The sequence below is a fragment of the Pagrus major genome, chromosome 4, assembly GCF_040436345.1.
Source record: "Pagrus major chromosome 4, Pma_NU_1.0".
NCBI lineage: Eukaryota > Metazoa > Chordata > Actinopteri > Spariformes > Sparidae > Pagrus > Pagrus major.
Window position 1 is genome coordinate 17,815,775 of NC_133218.1, and position 20,208 is coordinate 17,835,982.

The window sequence follows — 20,208 nt, forward strand, 5'->3', positions numbered from 1 at the left end:
TTATTATTTTTATTACTACATTTATTTATTATTATTTATTGTATTATTTATTTATTTATTGCATTATATATATTATTATTATTATTATTATTAGTATCATTAGTATTTTTTAATAAGTATTAGTATTTTTTTCACGTTAGTGCTTCTAAATGGAGCTTTTATTTTGAAGTCAGGGACCGGAAATACTCGACACTCATGCCGGCGGTGCTACCTTCGCGTCGCACTACGCATTTCTTTCAGGGTATTTTAGGAGTACAACAAGCCGGTTGTGCGGATATAGCTGGCATGCTGGAAAGATATTACCAAAAACTGTAAAATGGGCAAAAAGGATAGAGGAGATCGGGGTGAGTTGCTAACGTTACAGCTTAACCATCCCTAACGTTTGCTAGCTAGTAGCTAACTCTGTGGCGAGTTGACAGATGATGATGTTGAGGTGCTAACTGAAACTCACATTTCTCTGTTGAGTATTGTTGAACACACTTGTCTTTGGAGGCCTCATTTGATGATAAAAGATGGCAGATAGATAGTGAAATGGTTCCTTATGGTGATATATTATGATATATGTCTTGCTGTACTTTGTAGCTACCTCTTGTATCACCACTACATTCAATTGAAGAGATAATAAATGCGAGGCACAAAGAATGGTAAATTATATTTCAAAAATCATGAATCAGCCACAAACCGTATGACTTATTGACTGAAATATGCCCTTTATCAAACAAACACACTTGGACATGTAGGGATATACTTATATACTGTAAAGAAAAAAAAAGATAATAATCAGTTTGTTTTAAGATGAGAAAATAAATATCATGATATTGCTTGGATTGTGAGAATCTACAAATACTTCACTTATATTTCCACCCTATTACCTTGGATGTTTTCACTCTTTCTGTCTGGCTACAGACAAGAAGTCCAAAAAGCGCTTCTACGAGGAGGAAGATGATGAAGAAGAGGCGGGGGGCAGTGAGTCTCAGGAGGCCATCCCCGCTGCTGCAGGAAAACAAGTGGATGAGTCCAGTACCAAACTGGATGAGTATGGAGCCAAAGACTACCGTGCTCAGATGCTACTGAAGAATGATCACTCGTCACGCCCCCTCTGGGTGGTAAGACATGTTTGGATTGTTGCTGTCTTCACATGAGGCAGTTTACAAATTCAAAATCTTTTGCTCCCCTTCCTGTAATTTTACAAGTTTTGTCTGTTTGTACATTTGATCTTTTTTTGTCATTCTCCTCCCCTCCAGGCCCCAGATGGGCACATCTTTCTCGAAGCCTTCTCACCAGTGTATAAGTACGCCCAGGACTTCTTGGTGGCCATTGCGGAGCCAGTGTGCAGGCCTAACCATGTCCATGAGTACAAGCTGACAGCCTATTCCCTGTATGCAGCTGTCAGTGTGGGGCTGCAGACCTCTGATATTGTGGAGTATCTGCAGAAACTCAGCAAGACATCTGTACCTGATGGGATCGTGCAGTTCATTCAGGTCTGAATGAGAGGTTCTGGTGGTTTGAGGGAATAGGAGGGGAAGTTTAATGAAAACATATCCAACGCGCTTTTGATGTCGTGTGCAAAATGTGGTCGTTTAATCACTGCATTTAATCCCTTCAGCTCTGCACAGTGAGCTATGGCAAAGTCAAGCTGGTGCTTAAGCACAATAGGTAAAGTCATTTCAACAACCATTCCTTCTGTCTTTGCATCTTTAATTATCCCTTCAGTGCAGTGCTCTTCCTTAAATGTGCTACTTATCTACCCTCAGGTATTTTGTTGAGAGTGCCTTCCCTGATGTGATCCAGCGGCTTCTGCAGGACAACGTGATCCGTGAATGTCGTCTCCGTACTGCAGACGGGGCAGACACAGAGCTTATTACTGAAGTCATCCACAGCAAGTCAGCGGTATGCCATCCAACACCTTTTTCTACCCCCATACAGTTGTATCATTTCAATAGAAATTATAACATGAATAAGTTGTGAAGGAGGGACCCTGCTCTGTGAAAGGTGCTATATGACATAAACTTTACCTTTATATAGAATAATATGTAAATAATTTATTAATTTAAACATGTTTTAATCAGGTATATGTTTGAGTTTACTACCCAATGTTGGGTAGGGATACAGTTTAGGGCTGCAATTAACAATAATTATATTCACCAGATATCATTGATTTATTTGGTAATTATTTTTATGATTAATCCATTCATTGTTTAGTCTGTAAATATAAAAAAAAAACTAAAATTTTCCTGAGCCTTACAATTGCCCCAAAACCCAAAAGACTCTTCATTCACTCACATAAATGACAAAGAAAAGTGCCAAGTCTTTACATTTAAAATGCTGAGATCTGCATGAAAAATGACAAATCAACTTATGAGTTATCAAAATAGCTGGATATTAATTTTCTTTTGATCAGCCAATCACGTAATTGACTAATTGTTACAGCTCTAGCCCAGGTACAAAAGACTAAACTTGCTGCCACTTCATTATGATAATGACGTTGTTACTACAAACTGTAAATCCTTTTTGGATTAAAGGTATTGTTCATGAGACTTTTGAAAAAAGATTTTTTTTTAAAAAATACGATTGATGACATGAGGAAAGATGTCTGATGTAGGAAGTAAACAGTTATATCAGGCCCTTTAGTAAATTATAACACCATTCAATTGAAAAGCAACCCCAGTCAAGTTTTGCCAATGGTTTTGAAGAGGACCAACAGGAGTTGTAGTTTGCCTTAATCATACACTGACAAATGTCCCCGTGTGTCTCCTTCTGACAGATCTCAAAGTCTGTTCAGGATAAGGGAAGTACTTCTACCTCACAACAGCCGAGCGATGAACAAACGTCAAACCAGCAAGTCCCGGATGACATCTTCAGCTACTATGAACAGATGGATAAAGAGGAAGAGGAGGAGGAAGAGACTCAGACTGTGTCCTTTGAGATCCGCCAGGTAGTCATCTGATTTTTTTCTTCAATTTGTGCTGTTTGACCCTAAAATACATTACAGCTCACTGTTTTTTAAACTGACTTTCTGTGTCTCTTGATATGTATGTAGCAGTATCCATTGCAGTAATCTTGTGAGGGTCTGCAACTAACAACTTTTAGTTATTATTGAACAATCTGTTTCTTATCTTTATGATTGATTTTTATGAGTAAAAATAAACTCTATATCTGGCACTCTACTTGCAATTGTATTACCACAAATGATACTGTATTATTGTGGCTTTATTTCAAATTAAGTGCCATGCATTAAAATAATGAAATCATATATTCCTGCACTACTCTGAACTGTTTTCTTCTCTGATTGTAGGAGATGATTGAAGAGCTGCAGAAGCGCTGCATTCAGCTGGAGTACCCCCTCCTGGCAGAGTACGACTTTCGCAATGACACAGTCAACCCAGACATCAACATAGACCTGAAGCCCACTGCTGTGTTGCGACCCTACCAGGAAAAGAGTCTGCGCAAGATGTTTGGAAATGGACGTGCTCGCTCTGGGGTCATTGTGCTGCCCTGCGGTGAGACAGCTCGATTCGAACATTGAGTTCCAAAACAGAAAAGACACAACCAAAGCTTTTCATCTCAATAAAAACACAAACCAGAAATGGGAAAATAGTAGAACTTTTATATGAAAGGATGTATGATATAAAGTCTTCAACAAATAATTGCTTAGTCCCTATGAAAAAGGCATATGCTCTTGTATTTTTCTTAGGTCTTAATATGACAGCAACCCAGCCTATTACTTACTATTTTGAATCATTTTGTATCATAAATCTTGTATGTTTCAATTATTTTATCTACCCTTTGCTTTCCAGGAGCGGGCAAATCTCTGGTGGGTGTGACGGCAGCGTGCACGGTTCGTAAACGCTGCCTGGTGTTGGGTAACTCCTCAGTGTCAGTGGAGCAGTGGAAGGCTCAGTTCAAGATGTGGTCCACTATCGACGACTCTCAGATCTGCCGCTTCACCTCCGACGCAAAGGACAAGCCCATCGGCTGTTCTGTGGCCATCAGCACCTACTCTATGTTGGGTCACACCACCAAGCGCTCCTGGGAGGCTGAGAGGGTCATGGAGTGGATGCGGAGCCAGGAGTGGGGACTCATTATCCTGGACGAAGTGCACACTATCCCTGGTGAGCTGTTACGGTACATCATGTTCTCGGTGTAACTTTTTTAAGCCAAGAATATTTTGAATTAATGCTTTGGGATACAGTGGGATATATATGCATATTTTCGTAACGTAATGCTAACTTATTAACTCTGTGTTTTCTCTGTAGCCAAAATGTTTCGTCGTGTTCTGACCATCGTCCAGGCGCACTGCAAAATGGGGCTCACTGCCACACTGGTCAGGGAAGATGACAAGATTGTGGACCTCAACTTCCTAATTGGGCCAAAGCTATTTGAGGCCAACTGGATGGAGTTGCAGAACAACGGCTACATCGCCAAAGTCCAGTGTGCAGAGGTGAGAAATATAAGACTAATTAAGATAAAGGGACGTAAACGTAATATTTCATGAATTAGGCAGCTTTGATGCATGCTCTTCTGTCTGTGTAGACTCTGATACATGATTGATGTAGAGCTGTAGTGCTTGCAGACTTTGTTGCACCACGTGCAAAAAGTTGATCATTGAATAAATTGGGCTCATGTCTCACATATATAAGAGTTTGGACTCTTAGATGTAGCTGAATAAACAAGTGTTTTCTCTGTGAAACAAGACACTCACAACACTGTGGTTGTATAAACCTCAATATCATATGACTCAGTGATATTTGGCCAAGGCTCTGTGCTGTCGCTGCAAACAAGGTTTAAGTATTGTCTTTATGCCAGAGATCTGAAAGCTGACCTTTGTTTGAGAAAGGTCAATATTAATGATTACCCAGCTTGCTTTCACTATTTTTACATACATTTTTTTTTTTTACATAATTTTAAATGTTTTTGTAATTTAAAGCAATTATTTGAAATACTATACCAAAATAATTAAGAAACTGCACTACATACAGCATTTTATAACTCAGAACTCAATCAAGTTGTATATATGAACCAATCTACTTGAATATGTACATGAATGATCAAATGTTTTGATAGATGACACTTCTTTAAGTATTTCTGATTGTATTGATGGTTTAAAATTGTTGTAAGTGCCTTTTCCTGTTATTTCTCATTTCCATTGCAATTTTAAATATGCTGCACTGCCAAGTGAGCATGTTCAACACTGATAAAGCTGCTTTACATAATTTTTCAGTTTTTAGTTGTGTTGGGACTAGCAGACATGCTCACAAGTCATTTTTTGCAAGTCCAATTCAAGTCTCAAGTCTTTGAGCGAGAGTCGAAGTCAAGTCTCAAGTCTTTGGTCAAAAGTCCAAGTCAAGTCATGCCAGTCATGCCGGATGGCTGCTTAGAACACTGCATGGTTATATCTAAGGAATACAAAGCATGTACTGTATTATCATCACTCCTTTATCTATTAGCATAGAGTATTATCAGCACTGATTAGTTGTTTGGTATATGATCACTTTAAACAGCCTATTGCAATGCAATATGAAAAAAAACACACAATGAAAGCTTTCCTTTAAAATTAATAACTGTATTATGCTTTGCAGTATAGACACACAGCTTAGCAGTAGCTAAATGCAAAACACTATTGCTGCCAAATTATCTGAAATATATGTCCATAAACTGGTGAACATGAACAGTTTTGTTCAAAAAGAGATATCTACCATTTGTGAAAATTGGCACCTTTCTTTGTGTGACAAAAATGATTCCTATGTTGATGTTATCTCTGGCTGCGTGCAGTGTGCACCAGATGAGTAAGGTTACACATGAGGGAGTGATGTTCAGCTCGTCAGACATTTTCTTAATGTTGATGCGCCAACAAATTAAAAATAAAGAGAGTTCACAAGTCTGAAATCTCAAGTCCGAGTCGAGTCTCAAGTCTTTTGAGGACGAGTCTCAAGACAAGTCTCGCAACTTAAGTGCGACTCGAGTTCCCATCTCTGGGGACTGGGGCTGCAAAATTAACGGAAATATTATCAAAATTGCACTGTAGCCAAGTGCAGTATCAAAATTGCAGAAGCAGTTTTTTGATGAAGGTTAAATGTGACAAAACAGTATTATGATGAATTACTATGGAGCTGCAGAGATTCCCTGGCCTACAAATTTTGTTGTAAACATGTAAGAAAACAGGATTGTTTGGTACAGAACCCCAACAAATGTCACATCATCATCACGATTCCAATAGCTTTTTCAGAGAAAGTGAAAATTGTGATGAGCTATCACATGTACCCTGATGTTGTTGAATGTCATTGTTGATTAATGTGCATTGTCCCCATGATTAAACAAATGATAAACCAAAATCCAACACATTAAGTGCACTAAATCTGTACTGTTAAGCCTTGAACTACTACTTTTATTCCTACATAGTCTGTTTTTATTATTGCCATGATGACACGTGACTGCATTACCAAGTGAGCATGATCCACATTGATAAACATATCTGAACAATGTACCCCTGTGCTTCAGGTGTGGTGCCCAATGTCTCCAGAGTTTTACAGAGAGTATGTGGCCATCAAGACGAAGAAGCGCATCCTGCTTTACACGATGAACCCCAACAAGTTCCGTGCTTGCCAGTTTCTCATTCGCTTTCACGAGCGTCGCAATGACAAGATAATCGTCTTTGCTGACAACGTGTTTGCCTTGAAGGAATACGCCATTCGCCTCAACAAGTAAATTATTTAGAAACAAGAGCAGCACTTTGAATGTTTCTGTAAATTTCCTGCTGAGATCAGATTTCTTTATGTTTTTAATTCTGCTCTCAATTTCCTCTCAAGGCCGTACATCTATGGTCCGACCTCTCAGGGGGAACGTATGCAGATTTTACAGAACTTCAAACACAACCCCAAGATCAACACCATTTTCATCTCCAAGGTAAACCAATCAGTCTGTAATGGATTTTGTGTATATAATACAGATTTATTCAGCCACCATGCACCATGCTCTTATGGCCAGTAGGGGGCAGACCAGAGTCTCTAGACAACTACCTAACCATGATAAGCATTCTGTGCCTATATTTTATGTTATTGCTTGATGTAAGTGTGATGAAAGATTTCGCCAATTTTCACCTTCAGAGGTTTGGACCTTTTTTGTATGAGAAAATCTGAAACATGTTCTTTAAACAGCAAATGCATGCAGACACAGTGATGAAGTGGTGATATTTCCTGTATTTGAATTCATACCACATCTCTCTTGCGAAACAGGTTGGAGACACCTCATTTGACTTGCCAGAAGCCAATGTCCTGATCCAAATCTCCTCCCATGGTGGATCACGCAGGCAGGAGGCCCAGAGGCTTGGCAGAGTTTTACGAGCCAAAAAAGGTTATTTTGCAAAAAAAACGTTGTTGTTGTTTTGCGTGACACATGCTGACATAACTGTCATATGTTATTTCATGGCCATAAATAAAGTTTTTTTCACCCTATCTGTGTGCTTGTTTTAGGGATGGTAGCAGAGGAGTACAATGCATACTTCTATTCACTGGTGTCCCAGGACACTCAGGAGATGGCTTACTCCACCAAGAGGCAAAGGTTCCTGGTGGATCAGGGATACAGCTTTAAGGTGTGTTCACCCTTACAGCATTTTATCATCTCTGCACATTTCACATTATTTGTGTGTCCTCAACACATTGCACCACTAATTTCACCCTGTTCGAACACCAGATTGTACGTTCCTTTTATGGAACTCGTGATTCATACAAGAGTGACATTAGACACAGAATCTGAAGGTGCTGAGATTTATTTCACTTAGTTTTGAACAGCCTGATTTAAGTACAGTATCAATTTTGAATGTTGGATTTCCTTTGTTTCCATTTCTGTTGTGGATACACTTGCCCCAGGCTAGTTAGAGCCTGATATAAGATGTGTAAATGGGTTTGGTTTCATTCGATCCAGTCTGGCAGGCATTGTGTAGTGTGAGGCTGGCCAAGACGAACCAAGACTGAAATCTTAGAGTCATTCTGGCAGGTTTACAGGGGCAAAACAAAGAATGAACCAGAAAATACACTGGTTTCAGAAAGAGCATCTTCTACTCACAGAAATGGTTAACACCCAGAACTTCACCTATTCTGTTGTAGATACCTTATCTTACAGGTCATGTGGAGTACGACTGCATATGTGAAAAAGTAGCTAAAAGCCTTTTGTGGCTCCAGAGGAAGCTGCATTTAATCTGATGTATTTGTGACAAACCCTTTAGGACAAATGGGAAAATGTTTATGAATGAGCAAAACTTTGTGTTTCATCCTTGGTCACCTCATTGTTGTTCTCTTTACAAACACCTTTTCTAAGTTGTCATGTTCTTCTTCACAGGTGATCACAAAGTTGGCAGGTATGGAGGAAGAGGACTTGATGTTCTCCTGCAGAGAGGACCAACAGCAGCTGCTTCAGAAGGTCCTAGCTGCTTCAGATCTTGATGCCGAGGAGGAAGTGGTGGCGGGAGAGCTGGGCGGGAGACCACAGGTGAGCACATGCACCAAGCATGGACCAACACATAACACATAATTTCCTTTGCCTGATTGCTATTGTGCTATTGCATGTTGAAATATTCCCATATGTTTTCTCTCTCCTCATCAGTTCTCAAGGCGACCAGGCACCATGAGCTCCATGTCGGGTGCAGATGACACCGTCTACATGGAATATCACAGTCGAGGCAGCAAAGCGGCCGCATTAGCAAAGGGCGTTCATCCACTCTTCAAGCGCTTCAGAAAGTAGATGCACTAACTCAAAACCTGAAAACGTACTTGGCTACAAGAGGGCAAATAGGATGAAGTTAAAGAAAGCTAAGGCGCAGGTCACAAGCAGCATGTTCAGATAGTCCAGTTTTTCTGGAGAACAGAGTAAAGCCTCGAGATAATCTGGAACTGAATATCATCTGAAGCTACTGATAATGTACTGTACATTGCTTTTCTGATGAAGAGGGCTGAAATGACCTCTTCATCTGGTTAAGAATGCAGCGTACGATTCCTGCAGGGCTCCATTTGATGAATGTGAATGTGTCAGCTCCAGTTTCCTCAAACACCTACATGCATGACATTTGCAGATTAAATGCAAACTCTCTCCAAGTGTTGACAACAGTTGGCTCTCATTTAAAAAAAAAAAAGGAAAAAGAACGTTATATGGCTTTCTGATCATGGCCAGTTATTTTTTGTTAAGGAAATATAAATATATTCCACAACACTTAAAGGCTTCAAATTGCTGTTTGCAGTGCATTTCAGCCACAAATGTCTGTACGGAGGATGGGTACTGGAGTATGGCAGTCAGATAGGTGAGCCCTTTAAGTAGCTAAAGATCAGCTCTCAGTCATTTGGCTGGAGAGGAATAAGGTGTCTTATGTACTGCCAGTGGTTGCTTCACTGACAACTGTATCTGAGGTGGAAAAACTTTGTCAATACATATTTTTGTAAATGTGGCTTCATTTGTGGCCCATACATTGTGGATATTAATCTGTTCCTGATAGCCCTACCGGTGGTCATTTTCAATCGTTTGTTTTGCTCTGGAATTTCCTTCTTGAAATGTTGCTAAATATGTTTTATAAAGAAGAAATGTCTTTGAAATGTCCTTTTTTGTGATTCTGCCTCTGATTCTAAAAGATTGAAAATTCCACTTTTTTCTGCAAGCCATAAGGTCACTTGTTTACATCAGTAACTTCAGGAAGACTAGAGGAGCAATTTGTCTGTTATATACAGCAGTACTTTATAAAACACACAAAAGTATAGCAAAATGAAACATGACGTAATTAAAATCATATGTTTTTTTTTACATGTAACTATAAAAACACATAAATAACTGTTGTTCCTACCATCAAATGAAGGCTACACATCACATTTCCTTTCCCTGTACACACATTTCTTTGAATTTGTTCTAGTAGGCAAAGTGCAGCTACAAGATTCCTCCCCCTTGAAGACTGAAAGAAGGGAAACTTTGAGCCTTTTTTGGACTTGGCATGAGTAAAAGCCGGGGCCACAGAGGGGTAAGGGGTTGGGGGTCTACCCTCTCTGCTTGGTAATGACTTGCCAAGAAAACAACATCTACCGCCGGCTGCCTTATGCAAGCTGCCAAAGTAGTGAGTGTGGGAAAATACCCACCTCTGCCCAGCCACCCTTCAGTAGACCACAGGGCACAATTCCCTCTTGTGGCCTGGGCTGGTTAATCCTTGTTATATGTCCCCTGGAGACTTGATGCTTATTGGCTCGGAGGGAGCGATAAGTAGATCTGAATTCACGTGTCCGCTGAGATGAGAAGAGTGAGAGGATGGACCATCCTAGTGAAGTACATTTATCACGAAAAAATGGGAAAAAATGTACACAGAAGGCATCAGGATATCTAGTGTGGAGATGCATATCCTAATTGATGCACAGTTCGTGAGATCTGTAACTTGTGATACTGTTTTAGCTCAGTTTTGATTTATCAGAAAGCCGATAAAGTTCAAAAGCAGTGATGAGTTTAGGGTCTAAACCTCCACCTCAAGATCTGTAAAAGTCAACAGAGAAAGCTTTAACCCAAGTTCTTATCAGTATGAATACTTTCTTAGACAGAGACAAGACTAATGTGCAAATATTTTACATTAGCTGAGCTGCCATCTCACCCTGGCATTCCATTTCTCTTTGGGAAAGTTTTAATCACCTCTCATGTTCAGGAGAAATGTGGCTCTTATAAATCTCATCCCTCTATGAGCTCCAGACTTAGACAACTGTTCTATTTCCACAGTCTTGTCAGTATCTCCTAAAATATATCAGCTAAACATTAACAAACCAGCGAGCTCTTACATTTGTAGGTATAAACAGCTGATGATTTGTGCACGTGCTTACATGAGCCAGACTGTGGGAGGGATTCTCCTTTTGTTTTATGATCAGTGTAAACATTACAATGTGGTTTCATGTGACGTTAATCACTTTAAGGTTAATTCAATATGTGTGTGTTAGGCTGATTGATTGGTGTGATGTAACTGCGTTTTGGCACGTTGTGATCCACTCCTTTTCCAACGACACGATGGATCCAGCAGCTTTTTTTGGGGGGGGAAACGCCCACAACCGAATACAGAGTTATCCCTCCCTTCTTTTGAAGCGAACATCCAATCCTCTTCCACTTCTGAGGTTGTACAAGCAACTATTTAAAAGCGTTCCACAACACAATCCCATCTAACATTACATTACCACACACGGAGGACTGCGTTTTGCACGTGCCAGGAACGTGCATTTGCAGATGTGAACTCTGCGCCCTTCGACTTTTCAGGAGACTCAATCATCATACAACGCTTTTGCTCACGGAAATCCCGATAGGTATCCACAGAATGGCAATCCTGAATAAATTTACGACAGCATGCTGGAAGAATTTTCAAGGCGACCGGCCAAACAGGCAGCTGTTCTTCATGTTACGCGCCTTACACAAGTCAGCAGCCAGCGAGGCTTTTGGGATCTCCGCGGCTGGAGAAGAAACCATGGCTGAGAGATTGATCACGCCGGCGGATGTCGGCGAGAAAACCACAATCAAGACCCTGAAGGAGATGCCTGGACCCAGCACCTTATCCAACTTGATCGAGTTCTTTTGGAGAGACGGGTTCAGCAGAATTCATGAAATTCAGGTAACGACGGCCTTCAACTTGAAACCATCTTTTTGTTTCCAACCAGTGACAAAGAGTCTGCCAAATTTGCCACCTATGCGTAAAATGGCACAGATCGTTGCGTAAAAGCGCACCAGCGGTTTGGCCGCTGGTCAGTTTTCCATTCCACGGTACGAGTTTGTAATCGTCATCGTAATCATCTTTGAAGATAAAAGGGAAGAAATGTGCAAATTAGCCAATTCAGGTGTCAATCAACATGACAAAACACGACACACGAGTACCTGTGTCATTACCCTCTGATGTATTGTGTTGCTGATCTTCTCTTGAGACTTGACAGAAACTGATAATGAGACCTATTATATCATTACACGTATTCATTTATTTCTTTAATGTGTGTGAATATTCTTTATTTCCAAACCATTGTGCTGATATGTAAAAGTGGAGTATACACACACATTTTATTAGGGGATTTTTTACACTAGCATTGGAGATATTTCTTAATTTAATCTGGAAATAAATCCAAGTGATATGATGTCCAAAGAGATTTCATTCAAATCCGTACTTGAGAAGTCAGGACAGAGGATAAGATCAGATCAAATGCAGATCATGGCACATCAGCATTCATCAATAGGGGTTTATTTGATAACAGCTGTTTGAACAGCAACATTTTCCATTCAAATATAGATACCCACTTAACCAACATTATGACAATTCTAAGTATATGCCTATATTTGGAAGATGGGTAATTGAAGATTTAAATCATGCCATTATTACAGAGGGGTTTGGCTATTACAATTATTATTTGATCTGCATTGGGCTGCAACAGCCAAACTGTTCTACATTACCTTCTAGATTTTATGTATAATATGCCAGTGGAAAGCAACATTATGCAGGAATTTGCATTTGGTGCAATTTAGCGCTCCCCACAGTTTCTCAGTGCAACACCACTGCCATAAATACAAATCTCCGGTCTGTAACAATTCCTCAGAAGTAATGTTAGTGCTGACTACAAACAAAACTCATTACGTCATAACTTGTATGTAACGCTGTGATCCTACCCTCTCACTGAAGTTACATAGTGTGGAAACAAGTGATAGAGGGGCGGAGTGGCTGAGACAGAGACACCCTTCACCCTATTACAAGACACTGTACCATCAAATTGATTTTGAAGCTGCTATTTAAGGTGAAAAAGTCACATAATGTTGCTTCATAAAGTGAACTTAGTCAAACAAAAAATACGTACGACAACTATACATATCTAACTAACATATACTGATGTCCCTACTGCCTTATAGATGAAGCACAGGCAGATGTATGGCAAAATTTTCAAATCCCATTTCGGGCCCCAGCTGGTGGTGTCGGTGGCGGACCGTGACCTGGTGGCGGAAGTACTCAGGGCCGAGGGTGTGGCCCCTCAGAGAGCCAACATGGAGTCCTGGAAGGAGTACAGAGACATGAGAGGCCGTTCCACTGGACTCATCTCAGCGTGAGTCCCCTTTAACCTTTGAGTCTGGACAAGCACCACCTGACATTATTGACTTTAGAGTTGACAGGATAATCACTTCAGTTTCCATATGTGCAGATGGGCACAGCACAAAGCTTCTGGGTAATACATTTCCAGGATCAGCTCATGTCTAGCGTGCATGCTCTTTACTCCTCAAAACTCTGCTCTTGTATCTATAAACTCTGGCATCAGATTCACTGCTATGTCTGTGAATGTGCTGTGTTAATATAAGACGGTTCACGAGAATGCCAAAAATTCACCTTGTCTCCCTTTTCCTGTTTTCCAGAGAGGGAGAAGATTGGCTTAAGATGCGTAGCGTGCTCAGGCAGCTCATCATGCGTCCGCGTGACGTAGCAGTCTTCTCCGATGACGTGAACGAGGTGGTAGACGACCTGATGAAGAAAATTTGTGTTCTGCGCACCGAGCACTCTGACGGAGCGACTGTCTTCAATGTGAATGACCTCTTCTTCAAATACGCCATGGAAGGTTGGTAGAGGTTGTTTGTGAAGGAATTCAAAGTTGGCAGGGTGGATTTGAAAAGAAGAGTGCAGATGTAGTAGAAATAGATAGAGGGGGGAAAGGAGAGGCTGTTGGAGAACTAAAGGCTGGCAAAGTAAGTAATAGCAGAGAGAAAGTTGACAGGAATAAGAAAAATACTTTTCAATCATCTCAAATTTAGGCTTTCCACATGGCGATGCTCGTCGAGTCCTGACAATCAATCAACAACTGCTCAAGTTGCCACGGTGCTAATGCTTAAATGTACAAACCGTTGATGTACCCAGTGATGGGTTAGGAATCCTTTTCACTGCTTTCCAACTACACAGAAAAGTTAAATGAAACTCTGTCTCCCTCTTCCTCGCGCTTGTCTATACAGGTGTGGCTGCCATTTTGTATGAGTGCCGACTAGGCTGCTTGGAAAACCACATTCCCCAGGAAACCCAAGACTACATCAGTGCACTGCACCTCATGTTCAGCTCCTTCAAGACAACCATGTACGCCGGGGCGATCCCCAAGTGGCTCCGCCCTGTCATCCCCAAACCGTGGGAGGAGTTCTGTCTCTCCTGGGACGGCCTCTTCAAATTTAGTAAGTGGTCGAAAGCTTATGAAGCTCACGGTGCCCCAGTCTGTGGAACAAACTGCCTCCATACATCAGATCTGCCCCCTCTGTTAAGTTGTGATAAATACGCCCTCATAATAGCTGTGTTACTAGTTTTTATATTTCTCAAGGATTTCATCTTGAACTCTGGGTATATGCGTGATCTCTTTTTGTCTGTTCTGTTGATCTTACTTTATTTTGCCTTTGTAAAGCACTTTGGTCAGCTCATGTTGTTTTAAAGGTACTATGTGTAAGAATATTAGTTGAAAACATTCAAACATTAACTTAAATTACCAACAAACTGGGTAGAAGTGACAGTTTTCAGGTTATGATGTCTATGTATTGTACTGTAGGGATATCTCCGGAAGTTTCTGTGGTGCTTTTTGAAATACAAATAAGTAAAGTTTAGGTCTGCAAACTTTTTTTTATTTTTGGACAAATAGCCTGGCATCAATAGAAAGGAATGTTGATTTGCATGTAAATCTCCATTGCTGTACCATGGGGGCTGTGGCAGTGTGGGGTTCCTCTGTTACATAACCTGTTCTTTCCTTGCCTTCATTTCCTTCACTACGATCCCTTACCTCCCCTCACCCACTCCCCCTCTTTCCTATTCATCCCACCTTCTCCGTCTTTGTCTGATCGCAGGCCGTATTCACGTTGATAAGAGGCTTGCGGAGATCAAGTCCCAGCTGGAGCGGGGAGAGGAGGTGCAGGGAGGGCTGCTCACACACATGCTCATTACCAGGGAGATGAGCGTAGAGGAGATCTACGCCAATGCAACGGAGATGCTACTGGCTGGGGTCGACACGGTGTGTGTGTTTTTATGCAGTTTTAAAGGACATGTGCAGAGAGGGATTTGAGGAGTGTAGAGATGCAGTGAGGCTTTAGCTGGAGGTGGAGGGGTTGGGAGGTGCATGTGTGTGTCTCTGTCTTTGTGTGTGTGTCTCTGTCTGTGTGGGTGTATGTGTGTGTGTGTGTGTGTGAGTCAGTGTTGAGTTTCAAGGGTTGGGTTTCTGGCGCCATATCTGTGCCTGTGTAGCTGTGCCAGCGTCAGGTCAGAGCAGTGAATCGGGGGGTTACACGGTGTCCCACTGACAAACTTGTTCTCACTCAGATTTAGTTTCTTGTCATTTGTCTCTGTCTGTTAGATCTACACAGGGGGGCTTTTGTCTTCTTTTTTTCCTCTGTGAGACATCTGTGTTGTGTGTTCACGTGTTGCCACATCAGAACTTAATTAGATGGCACTGGCGAAAGATTAAGACTGTTGGTTTAATGTCAGTGAAGTATCATTTCTGGGCGAGTTTTATGCCTTTTTAATTGGCAGATTGAAGATTACAGAAATGGGGAAACACTGGAAAGGAGCAACGGTGTGACATATGGGAAAGGTCCTGGGTCAGATTTGGATCCAGGATGTTACTTTTGCATGGCTGGCGCCTCAGCCCACTGAGTCATCAGACACCTCCACAAGACATAATTCAGTCAGAAAATTTAAAATATTTTTAATTAAACTCAAAAATCATGATCTGTACCCATTAAGAATGATTGTTCAACTTTGTCACACTCATCTGGTACATATGTGTGTGTATTTGCATCTGTGTGCGCACTACGTGCACATGTGCATAGCTACTGCCTAATTTGTTTGGGGTACTGTCAGATTAATGAGAATTATGTCTGCAGAGTGTTTTGTTCTGAGCTGGGGGCCACGGGATAAAAGGGTGTGTGTGTTTTTGTTGAACTTGTTGCAACGGCCACGTCCCGGCAGGGGGTGGACGTAGCTGAGCCATTACCTGACCCCTTGGTGCATTTGCCTTTACTCAGCACACACAAGAGCTGTCAAGACACGTTAGCCAGAGCCAGAGTTATAGCACAGACTGGGCAGAGGTGAGACGAGGGGGAGAATAAAGGGGGTAGGCTCGAGGAAGAGGGACGCTGACGTGAAACAGCGAAGATCGGGGAATTGGCGTCATGGGGGGTTGGGGTTGGGAGTATGATGGTTGTTAGGAAATAAAGAGAAGATGTGGGGCGATAGCGGGGAGAGGCCTGAGCCTTTAAGAGCTGTGTTTGGATGAGCTTGTGTCATATGATTCCTCTCTGGCTTTGTCTGAGGTGTTGCCAGCATCTGTCCCAGCTGGGGTTGATTAGGTGCAAGTTGGTTAGATGGGAAGAGGGTGATGACAGAGTGGGAGGAAGAGCAGGATGCCAGGAAGAGAAGTGAGATGTGGGCTTGGGTAACAAAGCATACGGTAAAGATAGGATGGCAATACGAGAAAGACGATTTTCATATCATTTTCTCATCTGCCCACGTCATTGAAATTGAAATGTCAGTGACGTGCGAGTCAGAAGAAGGAAGAGTTGGGACAATTGAGAACAGGGAGATAACTGTAATGAGGGCGTAGGGTGGTTGCAATAACGGAAAGAGGAAATGAAAATGATCATAGTGTCACAACATGTGTGGGAGAAGATTTAGGAGGAAGAGCTCGAGTAATGATATATTGGAAATTTTAAAAATAGGGGGAGGGAGAATTGGCCTAAAATTCCATTAGATTTTTTTCATTTCCTAATTAATTGGATTGTTTTTAATTCTGTGTATGCTAGTTACATTTGATGTAAAGTGCACACTGTACTGCTCCAAACTGTGTGGCACACTTCAGTGCTTTTTGGGATAAAGGGCCGGGAGTGCAGCTGGTCGAGTGGACTGGAGTGTTTGTCTGCTCAGCACGTGGAATTAGCCCCCTCTGCCTCAAAGCCCCTCACTGTTTCCTAACGCTTACGCAACATCACAGTCACTCTTATATCAGCTAGTATTGCAGTCAAACCTGTTGCAAAACAGATTTAATAGAAGAGCTAATGAACGATAGTAGTATACTGGACATCATTTTTCAAAAATACCCTTTTCTGTTCTCCTAGACATCCTTCACTCTTTCGTGGGCCAGCTACCTGTTAGCACAACACCCTCATATACAGCAGCAAATCTTTACAGAAGTGACAAGGACTCTCGGACCTGGAGCAGTGGCTACAGCCGATGATGTACCTCGTCTGCCTCTCATCAGAGGGTTGGTCAAAGAGACTCTGAGGTGCAGACTGCATGGATTTTTAAACTCTTCTTTGGCTATTCATTTTAAAGTTTTTATAATTTGCAGTCACTCGTCATGTTAGAAACAATTCGGCAACAGACTTTTAAAATTAGTGGTCACATTTGTTATACATGTTCACATGAGTATTTTTAATTTGTACATTATCTTTCTCGCTGTGTTGCTTCCATTTGTTATCTAAGAAGGAAACTTTGTAACAGATTAATGTATAGTGCTGTTGAATAACACTCTTTTGTGCGCCCCTCCCTGGGAGCAGGCTTTTTCCAGTTCTCCCAGGCAACGGACGGATTACCCAGGATGACTTGGTGGTGGGCGGATACTTCATCCCCAAAGGGGTAAGACTGATGAAGACATAATAGATGCAGGCCTTCCAGTGTGTGCATGTGCTGAAGAGAAAGCGTGACCATAAGCGTCAGCCAAAAAAGCATTACAGTGGAACAAGATGTAACGTGATCCTGCATTACTCATCTCTCTCGTACAGATGCATGTACAATAGTCCAGCTGTTTTCATTACCCAACTCACATTTTTTCTGTTTATTCCCTCTGTTAGACTCAGTTGGCCCTGTGTCACTACTCCACATCTTTGGAGGAAGAGAACTTCCCTGATGCTTTAGACTTCCGACCGGAACGCTGGATAAGGAAACATACCGCAGATCGTGTTGACAACTTTGGCTCAATTCCCTTTGGCTACGGCATCAGAAGCTGCATCGGCAGGAGAATAGCAGAGTTAGAGATGCATCTGCTTCTCACAAGGGTAGGCTACAGGAACATTTATCAGTTGTCTTCAAATGAAGAACACAAGAGTTTATATATTTATATAAGTTTTAGCACCAACACACGAATGATTCTGGCATCAGGTGTCTCAAAATGGATTTAAAAGCATTCAAAGAAATCAGATTGTGGGAAACATTGTGTAGTACATTCTAGTCTGAGCGTGCAGAGTACCTAAAAGCAATTGTGTGTAAAGTGCAAAAACATGGGACTCACTTTCCCCTTCTCCCAGATCACATATCTCACAGTCACTGAATATTTCTGAATGTGCCAACCCTTGAGGAAGCACCAGTTCCCAGATGTGCCCCATAAGATCTTTTAGTTTAAATGTTATGCCTGCTGTAAACGTGAGTCCAACAATCTGACTGACCTCTCTGTGGTTTTGCTCCTTGTCCAGCTCATTCAAAGGTTCCACATCGGCATGTCTCCCCTCACTGATGATGTCAAGGCCAAAACCCACGGTCTGCTCTGCCCTGCTGCCCCCATCCACCTGCAGTTCATCGACAGGGAAACCTAGACACAGACTCCTCTCCACAAGGACTACTGTACTGTATGTGTCAAAAGCGCTGATTCATTATTAGGTTTTTTTTTATTTTTTAGAAATACACTGCTTTTAGTACACCTTTGACTGTTAGATTGTCGATAGTGAGCTGACGCTGAGGTTTTACTCAGGCAAGAAATGTGTCTCACCTTCTCCCGTTAGTGAGGAGGACACAGAAATAGTACTGGACTGATAATGTAAAGATGAAGGCTGTCCTTGTATGTTTTTATTATTTGTACTTAGTGAAAACCACTGCAGTTTGGACTGGTACTCCTCTCAACCATTCTATTCAAAATAGTAAGTGTAAATTGAACTATAATCTTTGTATTCAAACTGTGTTATTTTATATTAATGTGCATACATGTATGTAATAATGTGTGCACACACATTAATACATAATCAGACTGTTTCCTCCCTATGTTTGAGAGTGTAATTCACTAAGAATGTTGAAGGGCAACTATGAATGTATTGAAAATGAGCTGTTTTAAGAGGTCCAGTATGTATATAATGAGCTTTATTTTAAGACTGTGTTACAAACCAAAATTTTGTTGCAGGTAGCTCTCTTTCTTCTAGCATCACAATGTTTTTATTCAGACCGAGGAAGAACATTTAAAGCAACATAATGTTACTTTTTTTTACCATAAAATAACAGCGTCCAAATTATTTTGATGGTTCAGTGTCTTGTAACAGGGTGAATGGTGTCACTGTCTCAGCCACTCTGCCCCCCATCACTTGTTTCTGCACTATGTAACTTCAGTGAGAGAGTAGGATCACAACGTTACATACATGTTTACTTCAAGATACAATGTCTCAACACATAACATTGTTAACACGTATTCAGTTTTGTTTGTAGTTAGCACCTACATTACGTCTGTGTAAACACAAATCCCAGGTCTGTAACAATTTGTCAGACAGTGGTGCTGCACTCGGAAACTGTGGGGGGGCACCAAATCGCACAAAATGCCAATTTCTCCGTAATGTTGCTTTAATCATTGAAGTGGCATTACATGTTTTAATCCGTGTACTATAAACTCATGGAAGTGTTTAGTAATATTTTAAAATGTAAACATAAAATTCTAGGAAAAATCACCCTTTGCATTTTGTTTTTTTCACACAATATATTTGGATCCAAAAAATGCCTTGAGGTTTTGGTTTATATGCTGTTTGTGTGGAGTATTGTCAGAACGTGGGTTACATTACGATTTTATTGAGAGAGATAATGTATGTTACAGAGGTGCAAGGGGGATAAGACAAGTTGTTGGACTGTGTCATAATGAAGAATCACACTGGTTTGCTTAGAGGAAAATGGAAACATTTTATATCTTTGTATTTATCTTTATCACTTTTGTCTTTCTGTACCTTTTTACTGTAGTTCCAGTGAAACTGGGAAACAATAAAAATGATCTAATTATTATTTTAAACATTGCTTGTGTTGTCTTTGTCAAGATCTTTGTGTCCACAAATCAGAAGTTTATCAAAAAAAAATAAATACTACAGAGAGTAATAGATGAAAACAAGGAACAACTCAATAAAATGAATCTTTTGAGTAGTTTTTGAGAGTTGTCACCAATAAGTGAATTATTCCAGTGACCAAGGTGCCCGACAATACCACATACTGTA

At 41.0% G+C, this 20,208-nt stretch overlaps 2 protein-coding genes across 2 annotated transcripts; both read left to right on the forward strand.

Annotated features, from left to right (window-relative positions):
* Positions 1 to 171: 171 nt before the first annotated feature.
* ercc3 (excision repair cross-complementation group 3) lies at positions 172 to 9,582 on the forward strand. Its single transcript, XM_073464887.1, has 15 exons — positions 172 to 344; positions 907 to 1,106; positions 1,245 to 1,481; positions 1,607 to 1,656; positions 1,755 to 1,890; positions 2,765 to 2,935; positions 3,296 to 3,500; positions 3,798 to 4,112; positions 4,257 to 4,441; positions 6,499 to 6,701; positions 6,807 to 6,903; positions 7,233 to 7,350; positions 7,470 to 7,588; positions 8,335 to 8,484; positions 8,599 to 9,582. The coding sequence occupies exons 1-15, from the start codon at positions 317 to 319 to the stop codon at positions 8,734 to 8,736; spliced, it is 2,352 nt and encodes a 783-aa protein (XP_073320988.1). The 5' UTR covers positions 172 to 316; the 3' UTR covers positions 8,737 to 9,582.
* A 1,616-nt stretch (positions 9,583 to 11,198) lies between these two features.
* cyp27c1 (cytochrome P450, family 27, subfamily C, polypeptide 1) lies at positions 11,199 to 19,995 on the forward strand. Its single transcript, XM_073464888.1, has 9 exons — positions 11,199 to 11,605; positions 12,880 to 13,070; positions 13,375 to 13,574; positions 13,963 to 14,172; positions 14,830 to 14,993; positions 17,092 to 17,258; positions 17,533 to 17,611; positions 17,827 to 18,030; positions 18,445 to 19,995. The coding sequence occupies exons 1-9, from the start codon at positions 11,315 to 11,317 to the stop codon at positions 18,562 to 18,564; spliced, it is 1,626 nt and encodes a 541-aa protein (XP_073320989.1). The 5' UTR covers positions 11,199 to 11,314; the 3' UTR covers positions 18,565 to 19,995.
* Positions 19,996 to 20,208: the final 213 nt, after the last annotated feature.